This window comes from Tachyglossus aculeatus, chromosome X1, assembly GCF_015852505.1.
Source record: "Tachyglossus aculeatus isolate mTacAcu1 chromosome X1, mTacAcu1.pri, whole genome shotgun sequence".
In the NCBI taxonomy this organism is placed as follows: Eukaryota; Metazoa; Chordata; class Mammalia; order Monotremata; family Tachyglossidae; genus Tachyglossus; species Tachyglossus aculeatus.
The window spans coordinates 23,242,252-23,262,138 of NC_052101.1; the positions used below are offsets into that span (position 1 = coordinate 23,242,252).

Consider the following 19,887-nt stretch of genomic DNA (forward strand, 5'->3'; position numbering starts at 1 on the left):
TTCATTTATCTTGCATATCATCCCATCCCCATACTCTCTCCTTTTTTTTTTTGTATTTGTCAAGAACTTACTATGTGCCAGGAACTGTACTAAGCACTGGAGTAGAAACAAGCTAATCAGGTAGGACAGAGTTCTCATCTCACATAGGGCTCACAGTCAATCCCCGTTTTACAGATGAGGTAACTGAGCCACAGAGGAAATGAAGTGACTTGCCCAAGGTCACACAGCTGACTAATGGCAGAGACAGGGTTAAATCCCAGGTCCTTTTGACTCCCAGGCTCATGCTTTATCCACTAGACCATGTGGCTTATCTCTCCTACATAGATTGTGAACCCCATGTGGAACTCATTCCCATGGCTTCAAGTACCACCTCTATGCAGATGATACTCAAATCTATATCTCCAGCCCTGATCATTCACCCTCTCTGTAGTCTTACAATTCCGTCTGCCTTCAAGACATCTCTACTTGGATGTCCTCCCGTCACCTCAAGCTTAACTTGTCCAAAACAGAACTCCTTATCTTCCCACCCAAACCTTGTCCTCCCCATCACTTTCCCATCACTGTAGATGGCACCACGATCATTCCTGTCTCAGAAGCCCGTAAACTTGGGGTTATCCTTGACTCCTCTCTCTCATTCAACTCACATATTCAATCCATCACTAAATTCTGTCGGTTCCACCTTCATAACACCACTAAGTCCTTCCTTTCCTCTCCATCCAAACTGCTACCACTTTAGTACAATCACTTATCCTATTGTGGCTTAGTGGAAAGAGCATGGGCTTGGGAGTCAGAAGTTGTGTATTCTAATTCTGACTCTGCCACTTGTCAGCTGTATGAATTTGGGCAAGTCACTTCACTTCTCTGTGCCTCAGTTACCTCATCTGTAAGATGGGGATTGACTGCAAGCCCCACATTGGACAACATGATTACCTTGTATCTACCTCAGCGCTTAGAACCGTTCTTGGCACATAGTAACTGCTTAACAAATACCATCATTAATTAATTTATTTATTTATTTATCTCACCTTTATTACTCTATCAGCCTCCTTGCTGACCTATCATCCTCCTGTCTCTCCCTGCTCCAGTCCATACGTCACTCTGCTGCCTGGATCATTTTTCTTCAAATCGTTCAGGACACATTTCTCCACTCCTCAAGAAACTCCAGTGGTTGCCCATCCACATCTGCATCAAACAAAAACTCCTCATAATTGACTCCTAAGCACTCAATGACCTTTCTCCCTCCTACCTCACCTAGTTACCCCCCTACTACAACCCAGCCAGCACACTTTGCTCCTCTAATGCCAACCTTCTCATGTACCTCAATCTCTTCTATCTCGCCTCAGATCCCTTGGCTACATCTTGCCGCTGGCCTGTAAAGCCCTCTCTCCTCAAATCGAAAGGCAATTAATCTCCTCCCCCCTTCAAAGCCTTATTGAAGGCACATATATTCCAAGATGCCTTCCATGACTAAATTCTCCTTTCCTCTTCTCCCTCTCCCTTCTGCGTCACCCTGACTTGCTCCCTTTATTCATCCCCCATCCCAGCCCCCACCTCTCAGGTCACACCTGAAGAGTTTCCAGTTCTTTACCAGTCTCGACTTTGGGAGGGAGAGTAAAAAGGAGGCATATCCATTCCATTCCTAGCTTGGGCAGTGACTAGCGAGTAGAAGGCAATCTGCTACAAGTCAAAACTCAACTGTGCTGGGCAGGAGCAGCAAGGGAGAGGGTTGAGGGTGGAGACTCAAGTTAACTGCATGGAAAGAGGCAATGGTAAATGGCTTTCATATATTTTCCAAGAAAACTATAGATTCACTACCAGAACGATTGCAGATGGAGGTGGGGTGTTCTGGGAGAGTTGTGTCCATGGCATCACTATGTGTTGCACATAACTAGGCAGCATAAGACAAAAACAATAATCCCAGCCCCACAGCACTTATGTACATATCTGTAATGTTTTAATTTAAATGAATGTCTGTCTTCCCCTCTGGGCTGTAAGCTTGTTGTCGGCAGGGAATGAGTCTGTTTATTGTTATATTGCATTCTCCCAAGCACTTAGTACAGTGCTCTGCACACAGTAAGCACTCAATATATACAACTGAATGAATGAATGAATGACAGAGACTGATTATCTTGTATCTACCCCAGAACTTAGAACAGTGCTTTACCTCTAGTAACTGCTTAACAAATATAATAATAATAATCTAATTATAGTAGTGGAGTGGTGAGCAGGGGCCATCTTTGAAATGGGTGTTTTTTCCCCTGGATAAACTCGGTTCATCTAAAAATTTCTGTTATGTTTGGGTAGAAAAGTTTACAAGAGTAACTTTTCCTCAGGCACCTGTCCTCAAGGTGAAAGGAGTTTATGCATTTTTAAGCTGAGTGTCACTAGCAAATTTCCATTCTGGTGAGGGGGGCGGGGGCTCACTGCTCAGATACCAGAGGGATGACTAATAATAATAATAATAATGATATTTGTTAAGTGGTTACTATGTCCCAAGCACTGTTCTAAGTGCTGGGGTAGATACAAGGTAATGAGGTTTACCCATGTGGAGCTCACAGTCTTAATCCCCATTATACAGATGAGGTAACTGAGGCCCAGAGAAGTGAAGTGACTTGTCTAAAGTCACACAACTGTGAAATGGCAGAGCCCGGATTAGAACCTCTGACTCTCAAGCCCAGGCTTTTTCCACTAAGCCACGCTGATCAAGTTATCCTAACATGCTTATGGTTCTGTGGTTAGACCCCCTTTCCCCTCCACAAAGCAGAATTCCTGTATAGCATAGTAGTATTCACAGAGAGAGGGTAAAGTGGGCATCCTAGTTGTAAAGGACACATCCTTTTAGCCAGTGCATTCCAAGATTGCCAATCTAATCTCAGATTAACCCCAGAAAAAGGCCTACCAAACCTGCCTCTTCGATCTGAGGGTTATTGTGAGCCAATATGCTATGGTCAGTTCCTTATTCAATCTAATAATTTGATATTTATTAAGCACTTTCTCTGAGATGAAATTTTTTGTAGACGCTACACTGACAGCTGTCCTGTAGACTGTGAACTCCTTGAGGGCAGGGATCGTGTCTACCAAATCTTTCCCAAGTACTTCGTACAGGGCTCTGTATACAGTAAGCACTGGGTTAGATACAAAATAATCAGATTGGACACTACACCCTCCTACATGGGGCTCACTAAGACCTGGGGAGAACAGGTATTATTGTTGTGATTTTATAAATGAGGAAACTGAGGCTCAGAGAAGTTAATTGACTTGCCCAAGGTCACACAGCAGACCAGTGACAGAGCTGGGATTAGAACCAGGGTCTTCTGACTCCAGGTCCCATGTTCTATCCATGAGCCATGTTACGTCCTTAAGAAGCAGCTCTTTTCCACTTCTGAATAAAATTTTTTTCAAACATAAACACAAACACTCACACACACACATCACATACACCACAGCATACATTCTCAGACACACACAAAATACACGCATACACACACATGCAAACATACACAGTTGATCACATTTACTCTGCACCCTAGGAACCTCTCAGATGATACCAGCTTGGTGCAGCAGTGAAAGGTTTTAACTTGTGTCTACACTATCATATTCCAGAATTTTTACTAAAGGATTGAAATTGCTCGTATCCGACTCAATCATTCCACATCATGTGGGATGACAGATCTTGGTCCATGACATTCTAAAAACCAGAACAACCTTGTTCAAAGATGTAGAAATCTTTAATCTCAATCAATCAATCAATCAATCAATCAGTGGTATTTATTGAGCACTCACTCTATGCAGAGCAGTGCGGTAAGTGCTTAGGAGAACACAGTGGAGTTAGTAGAAAACATCTCCTCCTTCAAGGACCTTAAGATCTAGTAGGGGAGCTTAGTTCGGCATCTATCAATGATCTTTCTTTGGTAGGTTTGGAAGGATGGAGTCAATTTTGGGGGGATCTTGGTCCTTAATATTTGAAAGGAATTATTAAGAAGAAAAATTCCTGGGAATCTGGGTGGAATCCCTTAGACCTGGTCAAAGAGAAGAACTACCAGCTGCTAATGCAGAGTATAGAAACACCTGCACTGTTTTACAACACAATTTAGCGGATTCATAAACTGGGCTACCTTAAAATATTCTCAGACTTGTGTCAATCACTTGTTATATGGATATTTTTCATTAAAAAAAAACCCGAGAGGCAGCTACATCACTGCTAGGTTAATTTTCCCACTTATAAAAGGAACAACTCAGTGTTAAGAAGGGCAGAACTGGAGAGAATAAATCATTACCACATTGGATTAGAGGGGTGCCAGCAGAAACAGAGCCCCAATCCCTGATTTCTGGAGGTCTAAATTTTGCTGTCCTTTTTTTTAACTAAATTAAACTGTTAATATAACACCATTCATTTAGTCCAAACATTTCATTGAACTGTTTTTTTTTAATTAAAAAAAGCATGTGGCATTGATTTTTAGAATGAGAATTATATAAGTTGGTTTTTATGTAACACTATGCAACTTTATTCTGTCACAGTACCAACGTGCACAAATCCTTAATAATGTGTTGTGAATTGCTTCCCCCTATCTGTAATTTATTTTGATGTGGGCCTCCCCCTCTGGATTGTAAGATCTTCCAGGGTAGGGAATACATCTACTGACTTTACTGTCCTCTCCCAAGCATTTAGTTCAGTGCTATGCCCAGAATAAGCATTCGATAAACCTGATTCATAAACTGAGAATTATGTAACTCTGGATTGTCAAAGTAGGAACGTGTAAAAATGCTTACAATTGCCTTTTGAATTCTGTTCCAAAAGCACCCTGGGTTTTCCCTGGCACTTTCAAAAAGGACTCAGAAAGTTTCATTTCAGGCCTGACAACTGAAGGTAGAATAAAATGTTATGATACTACTAGTAATAAAGAGTGATAATATACTCTGTTTGGTCACTCTGCTAGTGTCTTGGAATGCCCGCTTCAAGGAATTAATGTTGGCAACATAGATCCCATTTGCATCCATTCACTTGGACAAGAGTAATCTGACCCGCTGAGTGCTCCTGTAGAGGGGATTTTTTTTTATTGTATTCATTAAATGCTGACTATGTGCCAAGCACTGTACTAAGCCCTGGGGTAGATGCGAAATAATCATTTGGACCCAAGCAGCTTGGCACAGTGGATAGAGCATGAGCCTGGGCATCAGAAGGTCACTGGTTCTAATTCCAGCTCTGCCACTTTTCTACTGTGTAACCTTGGATAAGTCACTTCACTTCTCTATGCCTCAGTTCCCTCATCTGTAAAATGGGGATTAAGAGTGTGAGCCCTATGTGGGACAGGGACTGTGTCCAACCCAATTTGCTTGTATCTACCCCAGAGCTTAGTACAGTGCCTGGCACATCGTAAGCACTTAAGAAATATCACATTTTTTTTTCCACATGGGGCTCACAATTACAGTATTGACAATTTGTACAAAATCATCACTTGGTATGTTTATTGAGCACCTACTCTGTGCAGCACCTCTCAGGGTCGCACATGGATAGTTTCCAGTCCTCTACCAGTCTCAACTATGGGAGGGAGAGTCAAGCAGAGGCATATCCATTCCATTCTTAGCTTGGACAGTGGCTAGTGAGTGAAGATAATCTGCTGTAAGTCAAAACTCCCCTGTGCTGGGTAGCAGTGGCATGGGAGAGAGTAGAGGGTGGAGACTCACGTTTACTGCATGGAAGGAGGCAATGGTAAACCATTTCCATATTTTTACCAAGAAACCTCTATGGCTACACTACCAGAATGATTGCAGATGGAGGTGGGGTGTTCTGGGAGAGATGTATCCATATTGTCACTGTGAGTTGGGCACGACAGCACAAGACAACAACAACTGTGTGCAGAGTACTGTTCTAAGTGCTTAGGAAAGTTGAGTAGAATTAATAGATACGATATCTGACCTACAAGAGTTTCAAATCTAGTCAGGGGAGACAGACACTAAAATTGTCACATATAGGAGGACGTGATAGGGTATAAAGACATGAACATAAGTGCTATGACTCGGTTGTGAAGATTTAAGTGCTTAGGTGGTGGGCAATTTCCACATAACATTAAGTGGTAATAATCAGAAATAATAAATACGAGTGGAGATGGGTAGTGGAAAGCAGTTGAAGGACTGGTACTAACATAAGCAAGGTCAAATTAGGGTACTTCAGGGGAGGAAGCTGGGAAAAATTAGGGCAAAAGAATATCCCACTTTTAGGGAACAGCTTGTTCACTGTGAACCAGATCTTGTGGTTTTCCCTTTTCCCTTTGTTGTAAATATTGGAATTGGGCTACCAGACTTAGGAGTCTATTTATAGAACAAAGCACAACTAGAATCCCTTAACATCAGAAGTAACTAGCAGTTTCCATCTCCCATAATCCCAAAGAATTTTTAGTAATCTTTCTCCTTGACCCAGAAGAAGCTGAGTTGCTGCCTGAGTCCCTGGGCACCTTCTCTGGTCCCAGGGTTTGGATGAAGTTGGGGTCTGGTCTCCTGCCCCTCCGTCCCATGCTCATTCCAGCTGGGCAAGCTGTCACACTGCAACCTCTTACCTCGTCTTAGGGCAGGGGATGTGTCTGGCTCCACTAACTGTCAGCTATGTGACTTTGGGCAAGTCACTTAAGTGCTTTGCACGTAGTAAGCACATTTAACAAATACCATCATTATTATTATTTATTGTTATTTTGTACTTCCCAAGCGCATAGTACAGTACTCTGCACAGAGTAAGCACTCACTAAATATGATTGAATGATTGAATGGATGGGGGTCGGGGTTGGGGGGATGTGGAGGAATCAGATACCATCAGTTGATATCTGGCTCCAAAGCCCAGATATATATGGACCGAGGTTGAATCCTTCTATTCTTCATCTCCCCCTTCTATTCTCCATCTACACCCACTCTCTTGGAGAACTCATTCACCCACACGGCTTCAACTACTACCTCTCTGTAGATAATACCCAAATCTACATCTCCAGCCCTCAACTCTTCTTCTCCGCAGTCTCACATTTCCTTCTGCCTTCAAGACATCTCTATGTGGATGTCCTTCTGTCACTTCAAGCTTAACACTTCTAAAACAGGTCTCCTTATCTTCCCACCTGAACCCTGTCCTTCTCCTGACTTTCCCATCACTATAGACAGCACCACCATCCTTCCTGTCTTACAAGCCCATAACCTTCATCCAACCCACAACCAAATCCTGTTGGTTCGACCTTCCCAGCACTGCTAAAATCTGCCCTTTCCTCTCCATCCACACTGCTACCTCGTTAATCCAAGCATTTATCCTATTCCACCTTGATTACTATATCTGCCTCACTGCTGACCTCCCAACTTTCTGTCTCTCCCCATTCCAGTCCATACTTCACTCTTCTGCCCAGATCATTTTTCTACAGAAATGTTCAGGCCATGTTTCTCCTCCCCTCAAGAAACTCCAGTGGTTTCTCATCCAACACCAAATCAAACAAAAACTCCTCACCATCAACTTTAAAGCACTCAATCAACTTGCCCTCGCCCACCTCACCTTGCTACTCTCCTACTTCAACCTAGCCTGCACATCTCTCCTCTGATGCCCGCCTTCTCACTGTACCTCAATCTCATCTATCTCGCTGTTGACCTCTTGCACATGTCCTGCCTCTGGCCTGGAACGCCCTTCCTCCTCATGTCCAACAGACAATTACTCTTCCCTCCTTTGAAGTCTTACTGAAGGCACATCTATTCCAAGAGATCTTCCCTGACTAAGCCCTCTTTTCCTTTTCTGTGACTCCCTTCTGCAGCTCCCCTTCCAGCCCCACAGCACTTATGTTCATGTCTGTAATGTATTTATTTGTATTAATGTCTGTTTCCCCTGCTACACTGTAAGCTCACTGTGGGCAGGGAATGTGTCTTTAATATTGTTATATTGTATTCTCCCAAGAGCTTAGTACAGTGCTCTGCACATAGTAAGCACTCAATAAATACGATAGACTGACTGGCTTGGAAGAGTTTTACTCAGTTACCCCAAGAGCCCTGGGAAATTGAGGGACTGTATGTGGGCAAGGCTGTCTGAGAGCACAGCTGCCCAGCGTCTGCATGCTCTAGCCCTTCCTCCCCCGCACCCCCACCCCCAAGCTGAGCCACTGTAGGGTTGTGTGGTTTGGCACTTCCTTCCTTGCCTACACCCCAGCAGCTGCCTTGCCTTAATCTGTGCTGAAAAAAAAGCTCTTTGCTAGGTATGTGCAGCTTTTCCAAGACAAAAGGCCACCTTCTCACTAGTGTCAGAGCTGTGCCTGGGGCTCTCGGCTGGTTAAGAAAGGGAGTGTGTGGTTGAATATAAATGTCAAAAGTGCTGCAGTAGGCCACTGCTGTAGACAAACAACCCTGCAGCAGCCTGACCTGGTTTGAATTGCTAACTCTGTCTCTGGGGTGGTGGGTAGGACTTTGAGTGTGGAGTAGGGTAGAGGACAGTGAGTGGAGTGAGAAGCAAAATGCCCACCCGGGGGCCAAAGATGTAAAGGGAACTTGGTAACTGTGTATTAGGTCAGACATTTTTCACAGTTCTGGGTTACAGGTTCCCCAAACTTTTTTTTTTTTTATTTAAACCTACCATGCAATCTATTAGCGATGGTGGTCAACTGCTTTCCACGTTTGCAGAACAAGATAAGTGAGTTTAGTTTGATGTTAGAGGGGCTAGGATGTTACTGAGGCACTGGAAGTTCTTTCCCTGGAGTTCTTTCAAAACAAGACTCTCATCTGACTGCCTGACTGTATGGTGGCTCTGCTTGGAGGAAGTACAATAATGATAAGAATTTACTTACTATGTGCCAGGTTGGACAGAGTCCCTGCCCCAAGTAGGACTCATAGTCTTAGTGGCAGGGAGAGCAGACATTTGGTCCCCATTTTACAGATGAGGAAAGTGAGGCACAGAGAAATTAATTGACTTGCCCAAGGTCACACAGCAGGCAACTAGCAGGGTCAGGATTAGAACGCAGATTCTCTGACTCCCAGGCTTGCCTTCTTTCTCCTAGGCCTCACAGTTTCCTCTGGAAAAGAGGAGGAGTGTCAACTCCAGGGGGAACTTGAGGACCATCGACCCATGGAATTGAAACTACTGGAGTGAAGCTATTTGGGTTTCCCAACTAGCCTTCTAGTAAGATAAGGCGCAACTGGATTTTGGAGCCAGCCTAGGGCTCTAGGACTTCAAGCTTTGCCCCTTCCCCTACCCCCAGCGCAGCAGAGAGCAGTCAACCCATGGCCCACCCCACCCCTGACTGAAAAATAGGCTTCCTGCCAATCCTGGACAACTTCTCTTTAGCTTTGTGTCCCTCTAGCATTGTGTCTGTTGGCATTCTGCTCTTCCTGTTTCATTTAAGAATCAATGTGTCCAGTTCCTTAGCCCTGACTGTATACCTGCATCCCCAACCCAGTGCACCATGGCCAGTTAAAAATAATGATGGTATTTATTAAGCATTTACTATGTGCAAAATACTGTTCTAAGAGCTGGGGAGGTTACAAGGTTGTCCCACAGGGGGCTCACAGTCTTAATCCCCATTTTACAGATGAGGTAACTGAGGCACAGAGAAGTTAGGTGACTTGCCCAAAGTCACACAGCTGACAATTGCGGAGCCGGGATTTGAAGCCATGAACTCTGATTCCAAAGTTCGGGCTCTTTCCACTGAGCCACGCTGCTTCCCAGCCATGCTGCTTCCCAGATCACAGTTATCAGATCCAACCCTGCCCTACTGGGGTGACACATTCTAAATGGAAAGTTAGAACCACCAGACAACATGATGTTAAAAGTCATGTCAGGAGTCCCTCCTGTTTCTGACATTCCAGGATAGTCAGTCAGTCAGTCAATCATATTTATGCAGTGCAGAGCACTGTACTAAGCACTTGGAAGAGTACAATATAACAATATAACAGACATGTTCCCTGCCCACAATAAGCTTACAGTCTATAGGGGGAGATAGGAATTAATATTAATAAATAAATGACAGATATGTACATAGGTGCTGTGGGGTTGGGATGGAGATGAATAAAAGGAGGACAATGCAGAAGAGAATAGGGGAATGGAGGGCTGAGTCAGGAAAGGCCTCTTGGAAGAGATGTGCCTTCAGTAAGGCTTTGGGGAGAGTTAATGTCTATCGGATAAGAGTTGGGAGGGCATTCCAGGCCAGAGGCAGGATGTGGGCAAGGGTTCGGCAATGAGCTACATGAGACTGAGGTACAGTGTGAAGGTTAGCATTAGGGGAGCGAAGCGTGTGGGCTGGGTTGTAGTAGGAGAGTGGCGAGGTGAAGTAGTGATTAAGTGCTTTAAAGCCAATGGTGAAGAGCTTCTGTTTGATGCAGAGGTGGATATGAAGTGCAAAGCGTTCTGGCCCTGCAACTCTGGAGGGAGGAAAACAGCATGGGCTGGTGCATTGAACCATTCCACTTCAGGACAGCTCTCCTACTGGCACTTCAAGTTCACCATGTTTAAAACTTGACTCTTCATCTTTCCTCCCAAATTCTCTCCTCCACCTTACTTTCAGACACCTGGCCTCTCAAGTGCATAACTTTGCTATCTTACTTGGCTCCTCTCTCTTTTCCAACCCTTACTGTCAGCTAGTAACCAATCCTATCAGTTTTTTCTTCACAACAACTCCAGAATCCATTCCTTCCTCTCCATCCAAGCTGCATTAATCTCCTATCCAATGCTCCTGCCCCATTCTCTCCCTTCTCAAGCAATTAATCAGTCAATCCATTTATTGAGCACTTGCTTTGTGTAGAGCACTGTACTAAGCACTTAGGAGAGTGGGAGGGAGTGTGTCTATCAACAGGGAGTGTGTCTATTAACTCTGTTGTATTCTTCCAAGGGCTCAGTACAGTAAGCACTCAATAAATGCCATTCATTAATTGATTGATTGATAGTTTGGGGAGACATGATGCCTGCCCACCAGGAGCACCAGTCCATACTTACACAGTTGCCCAAATCATTGGTTGGCCATTCTTTCCTGCAACAAGAAGAGATTCCTGTGCTTTAAAGCACTGTCAGCAATCCCCCCTCCACTTATCCTCACTCCTCAGTCCTACACCACAGGTTGCATTCTTTGTTCTTCTCAAGCCAACCTAGCTCTGTGTCTCACTGTCATTTGTCTCACGGTCAACCCCTTGCCCATAGGCTCCCTCTGGCCTGAAACTCCCTTTGCCTTCAAATCCGAAAGATTACTACTAGTCCCATCTTCAAAACCTTACTAAAATCACACCTCCGCCAGGATGCTTTCCCTAATTCATTCCCATCTTTCCACATCTCCTGAATGGCCATTTCAGTGTGTACCTGAAGAGTTGGGTATTTGCACCCACCTCATAGCACTTAAATGAATGTATCTTTATGTACCACTGATTTCTTCTATCTGTGATTTATTTTAGTGTCTCTCTCCCACCACTAGATTTAAGTTCCTTGAGGGCAGGGATCATGTCCATCAACTCCACCATACTCGCCCCAGTGCTTAGTTTGGTGCTCTGCACAGAGTAATGCTACTGATCAATTGATTGGTTTTGTAGGCCCCCATTCTATACTGTAAGTTGCAAGGAATTGATTTTTCTCCCAAGAGCTTAGCACAATGCTGTGCACTCAATAGGTGTCCAGTAAATACCAGTGCATGATTGAATGATGGCATGCCATTTAGAGAAGGAGGGATATGAATGTTTTGCATACTAACAAGGCCGGAAATTATTTCCTGTTTCCACTCACCTGAGGGTTTCTAGGAATCTGGGTCTCTTATGAAGAGTAGTGGGAGGGAGGGAGAAAGGAAGGTGGGAGGAGAGCAGCAAAAAAATAACTCACTTGGGTGTTGACAAAGGCAGTCTGGTCAATAGCTGCTATGAATTCTGGGCTTCTCATGGGGACTTCCCCAAGTGGGACTTTCCTCAGAATATTGAAATGGGTGAGTCACTTAGAAGATGAGCACTGTCAACAACATCGAAGGTGGGTCCCATGTTCCAGGTTTTAATCTTGCTTTTCCCCTCCTGTGGATCTCACATTCAGTGTGGGGCTGAAAGGAAAAGAAGAATGTTAACTCCCCAGTGTCGCAGTTGCCTACCACGGGCTTCCCAGATCTCCAGGCATCAGGTGCATTCTGTGGTTTTCCAGGAGTTCAGGCTAGGTCAAGCAGGGAAACTCAGGACTGGCAGACCAAGACAATCTCAGATGACAGAACCAGGCCAGGCCACTGGTGCTCTGGAAGGATCTGGGGCAAGAGATCCAGCATGAGTCGAGCCAGTTTACTGATCACTGCAAGACTAGGATGACTTCAGACTCCCTCATTTTCTCCCTTCACCACCCTCCCTTAAAGAAGCCAATGAGTCCTGGTATCTTGTTTCTAAAATATGCCCTGGATTCCCTCTGGGCCACGGGTGAGGGGTTGAATTTTTATAAGAATAAAGGTTTGACCTAATCGCTAATGGCTAATTGAACCTAACCCCTCCCCTTTCCAATTGTTAGCTTTCAAGGGAGGAAGTTTTCTTTCTTGTAAAGAAGACAATTATTTAAGGATAAAAAGTCTGAACTCTGGTTAACTAGACAAAACATTCTGATACTGAAGATGGTAATCCCTTTCCAATCCTTAGCTTTCAAGGGAGCAAGCTTTCTTTCTTGTAAAGAATAGAATTATTTAAGGATAAAAAGTCTGAACTCTGGTTAACTAGATAAAATGTTCTGATAGTGAAGATGGTAATCAGCAGTGTCACATCTCTAAAGCCAGCACTAGAGGAAATAGATTTAAAATGCAGTAGGAGAGGTCTATATTAAATAAATCCTTATCTTCCCTCCCAAACCCTGCCCTCTCCCTGACTTTCCCATCACTGTTGACGGCACTACCATCCTTCCCATCTCACAATCCCACAACCTTGGTGTCATCCTCGACTCCACTCTCTCATTCACCCCTCACATCCAATCCGCCACCAAAACCTGCCGGTCTTACCTCCGCAACATCGCGAAGATCCGCCCTTTCCTCTCCATCCAAACTGCTACCCTGCTGGTTCAATCTCTCATCCTATCCCGACTGGATTACTGCATCAGCCTCCTCTCTGATCTCTCACCCTCCTGTCTCTCCCCACTTCAACCTATACTTCACGCTGCTGCCCGGATCATCTTTGTGCAGAAACGCTCTGGGCATGTTACTCTCCTCCTCAAAAATCTCCAGTGGCTACCAATCAACGTACATATCAGGCAAAAACTCCTCACTCTCGCCTTCAAGGCTCTCCATCACCTCACCCCCTCCTACCTCACCTCCCTTCTTTCCTTCTACAGCCCGGCCCATGCCCTCCACTCCTCTGCTGCTAACCTCCTCACTGTGCCTCGTTCTCACCTGTCCTGCTGTCAACCCCTGGCCCACGTCCTCCCCCTGGCCTGGAATGCTCTCCCTCTGCACATACACCAAGCTAGCTCTCTTCCTCCCATCAAAGCCCTACTGAGAGCTCACCTCCTCCAGGAGGCCTTCCCACACTGAGCCCCCTCCTTCCTCTCCCTGTCCTCCCCCTCTCCATCCCCCCACCTTACCTCCTTCCCCTCCCCACAGCACCTATATATATGTATATATGTTTGTACCTATTTATTACTCTATTTAATTATTTATTTTACTTGTACATATTTATTCTATTTATTTTATTTTGTTAATATGTTTTGTTTTGTTGTCTGTCTCCCCCTTCTAGACTGTGAACCCACTGTTGGGTAGGGACCATCTCTATATGTTGCCAACTTGTACTTCCCAAGTGCTAAGTACAGTGCTCTGTGCACAGTAAGCGCTCAATAAATACTGTTGAATGAATGAATGAATGAATGAATAAAAGGCGGAACTCCATGACAATGAGGTTGTGAGTCACTGAAATGGGTGATGAAGAGACATGTCGAATCCTCCTTCCCCATTGTCTGACAGGGCTGTAGGGAGAGACTATCCTGCCTGGAGGATAGAAGAGGGATAGATTATAGCCTCTGCTGCTTCCTTTCATTCAGTTGTATTTGTTGAGCGCTTACAGTGTGCAAAGCACTGTATTAAACACTTTGGTGCCTGATGCCAAAATATCTGCTTGGGGACAATGTTTCAGTTTAGTGCCTCTCTGAAATTCCTTCCAGTGTTTGCCCAGATGAGGAACCAGGCCATGGTTTTAGGAAGTAACCAGCTTCTCTTTCGCTTTTAATGAGTGAAATGTTTCTTTGTGTTTTTATAGAATTTTAAGCAAATTAAGTCAAGAAATCAACAAGAATGAAGAAAGAAAAAGTATATTTGCAAGAAAGTGAGTATAATAACAGGACACATCTTATTTTCTTTGATGAGAATGTTTTCATTGTTCTCACTTTAGCCACTGGAAACTTTATATTAAAAAAGGACTTTTGTCCATGTAGAAGTTAGGCAAAGGGGCCTCTCTCCTTATCTCGCTCTCTCTCTAACTCCACTGGCCTGGAATGTGGTTTTGAAAATCACCACATCTTGTGGGACATCCCTCCTGATTTTAAGTAGGTGATTTTTATTTTAGGAATTCTCTATTGTCAATAGCCTTCCCCTTCCTTTTTTGATAGTGGTCAGGGAGGAATTATGGATGGAGAGTTAGACAGTCATGAGTTTTTAATACAGGAGTCCTGGAAAGTCTATTACAGTAGATTCTAGAGCTCAAGGCAACTCTATCCACAGTAATAATAGTAATAGTAATAAGAACTATTACAACTATTACTAATCTTGCTACTCCAAGTTATCTGTGTGCAACTTTAGACACCTTGGACTGGCTCAGAAAGCAAAGCTCGAACATAACCCTTCTCTTGAATAATAATAAACATAGTTGTGGTGTTTGTTAGGCGCATAGTATGTGCCAAGCACGGGGCTAAGCACTTGAATAGATACAATATAATTAGATTAGACACAATCCCTATCCCACATGGGACTCACAGTCCAAGAGGAAGTGAGAAGCAGCATTGCCTAGTAGAGAGAGCACGGACCTGAATGTCTTGACACCTGTCCACTTGTTTTGTTTTGTTGTCTGTCTCCCCCTTCTAGACTGTGAGCCCATTGTTGGGTAGGGACCATCTCTATATGTTGCCAACTTGTACTTCCCAAGTGCTTAGTACAGTGCTCTGCATACAGTAAGCGCTCAATAAATACGATCGAATGAATGAATGAATGAACAACTGTGGCAATTGTTCAGGACTTATGTGCCAAGCACTGTGTTAAACAATAAGGTAAAAGGGGCAATGTCTAGAATTTCTCATCCCTTCTACTTTGATGAGATACATATTCTTAATTCTCTGAGACTGCTTTTTCATACTTCATTGGACTAATCTGATGTAATTTTGTGGAAATTTTTTCTTAATTCATTGAATTTTCCATTCACAAAACGCACATTCCTTCTATCATTGTATTTTCAGGACTCAGGCACAAAGGTTTCCAGATGAGTCAGGTAAGACATTTGATATCTGGGTGATATGGTTGAGCTCAACCCTTGGAATTTTGAGATTAAGGTTCTACCAGCTAGTTGAGGTAATCTTGCTACTCCAAGTTATCTGTGTGCAACTTTAGACACCTTGGACTGTTTAAGAAAGCAAAGCTCGAACATAGCCCTTCTCTTGAATAATAATAAACATAGTTGTGGTGTTTGTTAGGTGCATAGTATGTGCCAAGCACGGGGCTAAGCACTTGGATACAATATAATTAGATTAGACACAATCCCTATCCCACATGGGACTCACAGTCCAAGAGGAAGTGAGAAGCAGCATTGCCTAGTGGAGAGGACTGTATTCTAACCCCAGCCCTGCCACTTGTCTGCTGTGAGATTTTGGGCAAGGGGCTTAACTTCTCTGTGCCTCAGTTACCTCATTTGTTAAATGGGCATTAAGGCTGTGAGCCAGATGTGGAACATGGACTGTGTCTGACCTGATTATCTTGTATCTACCCCAGGGATTATTATAGTGCCTGGCACATAGTAAGCATTTCACAAATACCACTGGGAAAAGAAAAAGAAAAACTCACAGAAAACTTGAAAATGGTTTGGTGATTCATTTTGGCTTGAGGAGAAGGGTGACATAGTGAAACCAGCCTTATCCTCCCTCTCCCCACCTGAAGGCCCCTAAAGCCTCAGAATCATATGATGATATTATGGTGTCCTTATTGTCAGCTTGAGGTTCTCCTTCCTCTTGACACACTGTCTAAAGCTCTGGTCTATACCATGATCCTTCACTAACTGAAGGTCCCTCTGGGTCCAAGTTCCTGGAGAACTTGCCATCTAAGGATCCATTTGTTTGCTTCAGGTACTTTTGGGTCTCCTGAATAGAAAAGGATTTGTTTTTATTCATGTTTGCTATACCCCTTAAAAATTAAGTTAATTCTCCACTCTTAGTCTAGGAGCAGTTCCTCCCCAACCCTACCATCATGGTACCAGATAGAGCCCATTGTGGGCAGGGATTGTCTCTCTTTATTGCTGTACTGTACTTTCCAAGAGCTTAGTACAGTGCTGTGCACATGGTAAGCACTCAATAAATATGAATGAATGAAAGGACAAGGGCCACTTGTATTGTATGGTGTGTCCTGGCAACAGGCTGAAAGGCTATGGGCTGGAAACCCTGGGAGAATTTTGAAGAGTCAAACCTGTTGCCTATTTGAGTTATGATTGTTCAAGACAAACAGTGAATTTATATTAGGCTTATGTATTTCTGCTTCAGTTTAATGAGAGATAGGGTTTGAAAGGTAACTGGCTTCATTCTGTAGATTTCTGACAGCCTAAGAGTACAGGGAGTGGAAAGAGGAGAGATTATATCATTCACTGGGAATCAGGGTCAAGAAGATTCTTCCTATTAGGCTTCTAGTCTCTACCCCTTAAATATCTGCTTATCTTTCCCACCCTTGTGGCGGCATTTTTACTTCCCTTTTGTCAGCATCCCAGACCCATTAAAGGCTAATTCAGCACTAACTCTCTCACCTTTTAACTCTCCCCACAGGGTGCTGATTCAGGTTGATGATTTCTGAGCAAAAGTTTTATTAACACCAATAGGTTCCAACTATTCATTTTCTGGGTGGAAGGAGCTTGGGGTGGGGCTCTGAAGGGGAGGGGTTGAGGTGGCTGTGGCTTTTGAGGGAATGGAAACCTTAACCCTGGCTTCCTATGGGAGTGCCAAAAGACCCCATCTAAAACTCAGAGCCCAGTAGGGATCAAGGCCACCCCAGAGCCAGATAGGGTACCCCAGCCCGGTAGCCCATAGGTGCACAAAAAGCCTCACTGCCAATGCTGGAGCTCAGGCTGGGGAGAGAATCCCCTGTTTCACCTACTCAATCACTGCAGAGCCTGGGGCTGGGCCAGGGACACCTGTTGGCTCTAAAGAGCAGACTGACTACTCTACCTAGAAAGCTAATTATGATGATAATAATAATAATAATAATAATAATGGTATTTGTTAAACATTTACTATGTGCCAAGCACTGTTCTAAGCACTGGGGTATATACAAGCTAATCAGGTTGTCCTATGTGGGGCTCACAGTCTTCATTCCCATTAACAGATAAGGGAACTGAGGCACTGAGAAATGAAGTGACTTGCCCAAAGTCACACAGCTGATAAGTGGTAGAGCTGCGATTAGAACCCATGACCTCTGACTCCCAAGCCAGGGCTCTTTCCACTGTCACTCTGCTTCCCTAATAAACTTGCCTCGGGCAGGGCAGGAAACAGGTCTACAACTCTATTGTACTGTACTTTCCCAAACACTTAGTCCAGTACTCTGAATACAGTAAGTGCCCAATAAATACCATTGATTGATTGATTGATTGACTGAGCCCCAAAGTCTAAATTCTGGAGAGGGCAACTGGCCTCTTGATACTCCTAAAGTTGATACTGATGTCCACACTGGAGGAAAGGGAAGAAAGAGAAAGAAAGGGGCAGGGTTTGCTCAGTCTTTAGGTCTCCCTCTTTTTGCTCCCTTTAAAATGGGAAGAGAGGACATTCTCCCAACAGCTCCATAACAAATGAACCTGGAGCTTCCAAGTGAATATTCCACCAGGGAGAGCGAGAGGGTCTCTGCTAGTATTGATTGGATTGACTCAGAAGTCATAGCTCTCTGGTTGGTCATTTTTTCCACTGTGTCTGGTCAACTCCATTGATGGTATTTATTCCCCCTGCAGACTGTAGAGATGAGGAGGATGGAGGCTGGTCTTCCTTTGTAAGTATTAATTTTTTTCTAGTCTTAAACTTTCAAAGTACCTTCTACAATGCTATTCTAGAAGAGAGCTGAGGTGAGGAGGAGAGAAGAAGCAGTGAGAGGAGTGGGGGACCAAGAGTTGAGGTGAAGGAGTAGGAATTAAAAGTGCATGGAAACTGGATGTGAAAGATTCCATTCAGGAGTGATAAAATTCATCCCAGGGGCCACATTGAAATGATACTGAACCCATTGATTCCATCTAGCTTACCACCAAGTCTAGCAAAAGTAAAAATAGACATAGCATCACCATTTTCTATAAGAATAAAGAATGCATTATTCTCATTAGAGTGTGTGTATAATTTGAAAATTCCTTATAAAATAAATCCCCTAATTTAATTGATATATGTTGTGGACGCTAAGTAGTCTGTGACCCTCACTAGCTTACTAAAACTCCTCAAGTGTTCTTCTGGCTCAAATAATTGCCTGCCTCTGTCCTAGAACAACCTGAATGTTAGTCCCAGTGAGTTCTACCCCAAAAGAACACTATCTCAAGAAACTTCTGCAGGGGAACCTGAATCTTGGTAATGATTGGAGAGGAATGACGGGGTCCTACAGGCCCCGTTCCTGAAGGAAACCTGGGAATGTAGGCAGACACGCGGCTCCTCTGATCCCCCTCACATCTTCAAATTTTCTCTGGTATCCTGGCAGGAGGAGGATGATTACGAAAGCCCGGATGGGGACCAGGAGGGTGAAGATGAAGGGGACTATGAGTCTCCCAACGAGGAGGGTGAGGCTGCTCCGGAGGATGAGGCTGATTATGAGCCTCCTCCATCCAATGATGAGGAAGCACTACAGAACGCAATCCTTCCTGCCAAACCTTTTCAGAACTCCGTGTACATTGGTAATGGGCCACCTCTTCTGGCTCTTCTCATTCTTTCATTCATTATGAGGCCTGAATCTGAATTTTCATGTTACTTGTAGGTTCTTCAGCTGTGTCATGGCATTTAATGAATATGACTAACTCTCTATTCTCCAGGGACAGTTTGTGGAGTATACACACCCTGCTTTATACTTCCTCTCCCTCTAATTTTATTTCTTTTCACTACCCCTTCAGCATCTCCACAGGGGTCAGGGGTAAGCAGAACTGGAAAGAGCTGGAATTCAAACCAGTTATTTTTTCCTCCTTGTCAGTAGCTCTGTTGAGCACCTTGATGGGAGAATAAGTTGAAACCAATGGGTAAAATGAGGTTTGGGGGTACCCATGGGTTTCATGCTGTAGCCTGTCCCCTTCCTTGCAACAAGTGAGTTATTGAATGAATGAGTGAAATGAATCTTCTAAGTGCTTTGTACAGTGCTCTGCACACACTAAGCACTCAATAATACCACTGACTGATTCTAGTTACTGAAATGTGGAGATCATAGTTCAGATAAAAAGAACTCAAATGAATATGAAGTTCCAGTGCTCTGCACACAGTAAGCACTCAATAAATATGATTGAATGAATGAATAAACATCCTTAGGTTTAAAGACAGTTTGGATACATTCATAGTAAGTTAAGGATACTAGAGAGCATGGCACATATCTAACCATAAGGTTGGTTGTAAGAGGGAAGCCAATTGCTGGTCTTTCAGGCATCTATTTGTCATTTTGGGAGATCGAATTCTGGATTGGATTGGTCTACTGGTCTGTCCACTGGTATGATGTTTTATAATGTTTCTTAAATCCTTTTGGGTTTAAATATTAGCAAGGAATTAGTCCTTAA

General features: G+C 43.8%; 1 protein-coding gene across 1 annotated transcript in view; it reads left to right on the forward strand.

Moving 5' to 3' along the window:
- LCP2 (lymphocyte cytosolic protein 2) overlaps positions 1–19,887 on the forward strand; it is a 52,177-nt gene that overhangs the window by 15,806 nt on the left and 16,484 nt on the right. The window contains exons 4-7 of the mRNA XM_038772930.1: positions 14,182–14,247; positions 15,371–15,402; positions 18,109–18,146; positions 18,834–19,026. Of these exons, the coding sequence (XP_038628858.1) occupies positions 14,182–14,247; positions 15,371–15,402; positions 18,109–18,146; positions 18,834–19,026 (329 nt within the window). The remainder of the gene's footprint in view (positions 1–14,181; positions 14,248–15,370; positions 15,403–18,108; positions 18,147–18,833; positions 19,027–19,887) is intronic.